The following is a 2757-nucleotide window of genomic DNA, read 5'->3' as shown; positions in this document are numbered from 1 at the left end:
TCTCTCGTGGCAGGTTAGAAGCACTTGCGGTGGACGATCGAGGGTCCAGCCTCGTCATACTCAGCCTTCGAGATCCACATCTGCTGGAACGTCGACAGTGATGACAGGATGGATCCACCGATCCAGACCGAATATTTGCGCTCAGGCGGAGCGACAACCTTGACCTTCATCGTGGACGGAGCCAAAGCTGTCAGCTCTTTGGTCAAGCGCTCACCGATTCCAGGATACATCGTGGTACCACCCGACAGCACGATGTTGCAGTACAAGTCCTTACGGATATCGATATCACACTTCATGATAGTCTGGAAGGTACACTCGTGGACACCCAAAGCCTCTTTGCCAATGAGGCCAGGCTGAAATAGTACCTCAGGGGTACGGAATCGCTCGTTTCCGATGACGATGACATTACCGTCCGGCAGCTCGTAGCTCTTCTCCAGACCCGATGACTCCACAGCAGTTCTCATCTCCTGGTCGAAATCCACAGCCACGTACGTCAGTTTCTCTTTGATGTCGCGCACAATTTCACGCTCAGCCGTGGTGGTGAACGAGTATCCACGCTCTGTCAAAATCTTCATCATGTAGTCCGTCAGATCGCGGCCAGCCAGGTCCAGGCGCTTGATGGCACTCGGAATGGCGTAGCCCTCGTAAATAGGAACGGTGTGGGAAACACCGTCACCCGAGTCGAGAACGCAGCCTGTAGTACGGCCTGAAGCATATAGGGACAGCACAGCCTGGATATTCACGTACATGGCGGGTACGTTGAACGTCTCGAACATAATCTGAGTCATGCGTTCGCGGTTGGCCTTGGGGTTAAGCGGTGCTTCCGTCAGTAGTACGGGGTGCTCTTCAGGAGCCACTCGCAGCTCATTGTAGAACGTGTGATGCCAAATCTTCTCCATGTCATCCCAGTTCGTCACGATGCCGTGCTCGATAGGGTACTTCAGCGTCAACACACCGCGCTTGGACTGCGCCTCGTCACCGACGTAGGCGTCTTTCTGATCCATGCCGACCATAATGCCCATATGCTTGGGGCGACCCACGATCGATGGGAATACGGCGCGCGGAGCATCGTCGCCGGCGAAACCAGCCTTGCACATACCGGAGCCGTTGTCCACGACAAGAGCTTGAACGTCTTCTTCGGCCATTTTGTCTTGGATCTTCTGCCTAACAGGAATAAAAGGAAATGAGCTTATGGCGGAAGGTCGAGCCACGGATTTGACAACTTTAGCTTCCAGAGCGGCATCATCAAGGCGGAGAGCAATCAATACATGGCAAGCAGTGGGAAAACAAGCGCTAGTACGGACTCTCCCAGAGCGGTATCATCGCGACGAAGAGCAATCATCACGGCTGTTGCAGGTATTCGGCTATTGAATCTCCTACTTCGAGGCAATATTAATACGAGTCGCTTTAACGTTTGGACGTGCCTGTCATGATGCCAGCTTGTAGCCATGTGCTAATTAAGCGCTGTGAATAGAGAGCAAATGATAATGTAATGCCGTTGCCCTACATCAGCTGAGGTCGCAAACGTAAAATTTCGGTTGCTTTTCTACATGTCATTAGGTCATAAAAAAGTAGGGTACGGTACAGAAACTAAAGCAATCCATAATATGCTCGCGAATACTTAGGGGCCACTATAGCGTTATTGCAGCAGTATAATACATCGACAAACCGAATAATAATGGTAAAAAACAGGTATTAATGGCGAATCAATGTTGCAGAAAGATGGCCGTTCAAGGACGCGGGCCCATCAAGCGACTGGAAATCAATACCCCCTCAACTTGTCGAAGTGAAGTTGCACAGCGTCAAGTATTGGGTAACCCTGAAATCACCTTTCAATTTTGCTACTTGTACGCGTATTTGTCCAGAAATGTATTATCCGAGGTTTACTAAGCATTTTCCTCGACGGAGTTAGTAACAGGCCCCAACGAGGAAAATATTGAATTTGTGTAGTATAATATAATATCAGATGCTGCTGCATCATGCAGCCTGCATGTACTTTGAGGTAAATCTCCGTGAACATGAGATACGCAAACCTCCCGGATATTAACGTTTTCGCCCGAATATAAGCCCCCTCATGAAAAAGTCATTTTTTAAAAATCTAAAATTATTATGATCCATACACACTGCTAATTATTTTTTCTGACTTGCGGAAATAGCAGGAAACTTTGAGCATTTCGTTCACTACTAATGACTGAAGTAATATAAGACCAGATTGTAATACATTATTGTATAATATCCTCAATCAATCGACAGTACCGTAGAAGGCCATGCGAAATTGTACTCTCTTGCGAACCGAGATAATCAGGGATTTGGTCGGTCGGTTGAAAATTTTCGAAAGTTGCGGGTAACGCGGCCAATGCCACTCCATAAATACTCTTGATGATGTCAAATTAAAACAGTAAATTCAGTGCTACGTTAAAAAAAATACTGCTGTCACAACATTTTTTATACAGCAAAAACGCTTTTATCACATGTACATTAACAGAAGTAGCTTACAGTGGACCGGAAGAAAGACAACTAAAAGGATAATGAAGACATTGCGAAATGGCTATAGAACAGTATCTTTTATGATTATTTGGAAATTCAGATCAAGAACTTTCCAAGGACAAATAATTCAAACACTGTCCTTGAAAAGCTCTTGATGTTATTTTTATGGCCAATAATCGTGCGCCAAATGCGTAATTCAAATCTGAAAAGTGCCGAGAAGGACGGAGGTCATGAAGATAGGTTGTTGTAAAATGTATAACCATTTTTTTT

The 2757-nt window shown here is 46.2% G+C and overlaps 1 protein-coding gene across 1 annotated transcript; it reads right to left on the bottom strand.

Moving 5' to 3' along the window:
• Window positions 1–14: 14 nt before the first annotated feature.
• PPTG_05654 (actin-1) lies at window positions 15–1145 on the bottom strand (the record flags this gene model as incomplete). Its single annotated transcript, XM_008899251.1, has 1 exon — window positions 15–1145. One exon carries the CDS (start codon window positions 1143–1145, stop codon window positions 15–17), a length of 1131 nt encoding a protein of 376 aa, XP_008897499.1.
• Between the last annotated feature and the right edge of the window lie 1612 nt (window positions 1146–2757).

Source organism: Phytophthora parasitica (genome assembly GCF_000247585.1).
Source record: "Phytophthora parasitica INRA-310 unplaced genomic scaffold supercont2.7, whole genome shotgun sequence".
Classification (NCBI taxonomy): domain Eukaryota; phylum Oomycota; class Peronosporomycetes; order Peronosporales; family Peronosporaceae; genus Phytophthora; species Phytophthora nicotianae.
The sequence above is the reverse complement of the archived record's forward strand: the minus strand, read 5'-3'. Positions and strand labels throughout refer to the sequence as shown.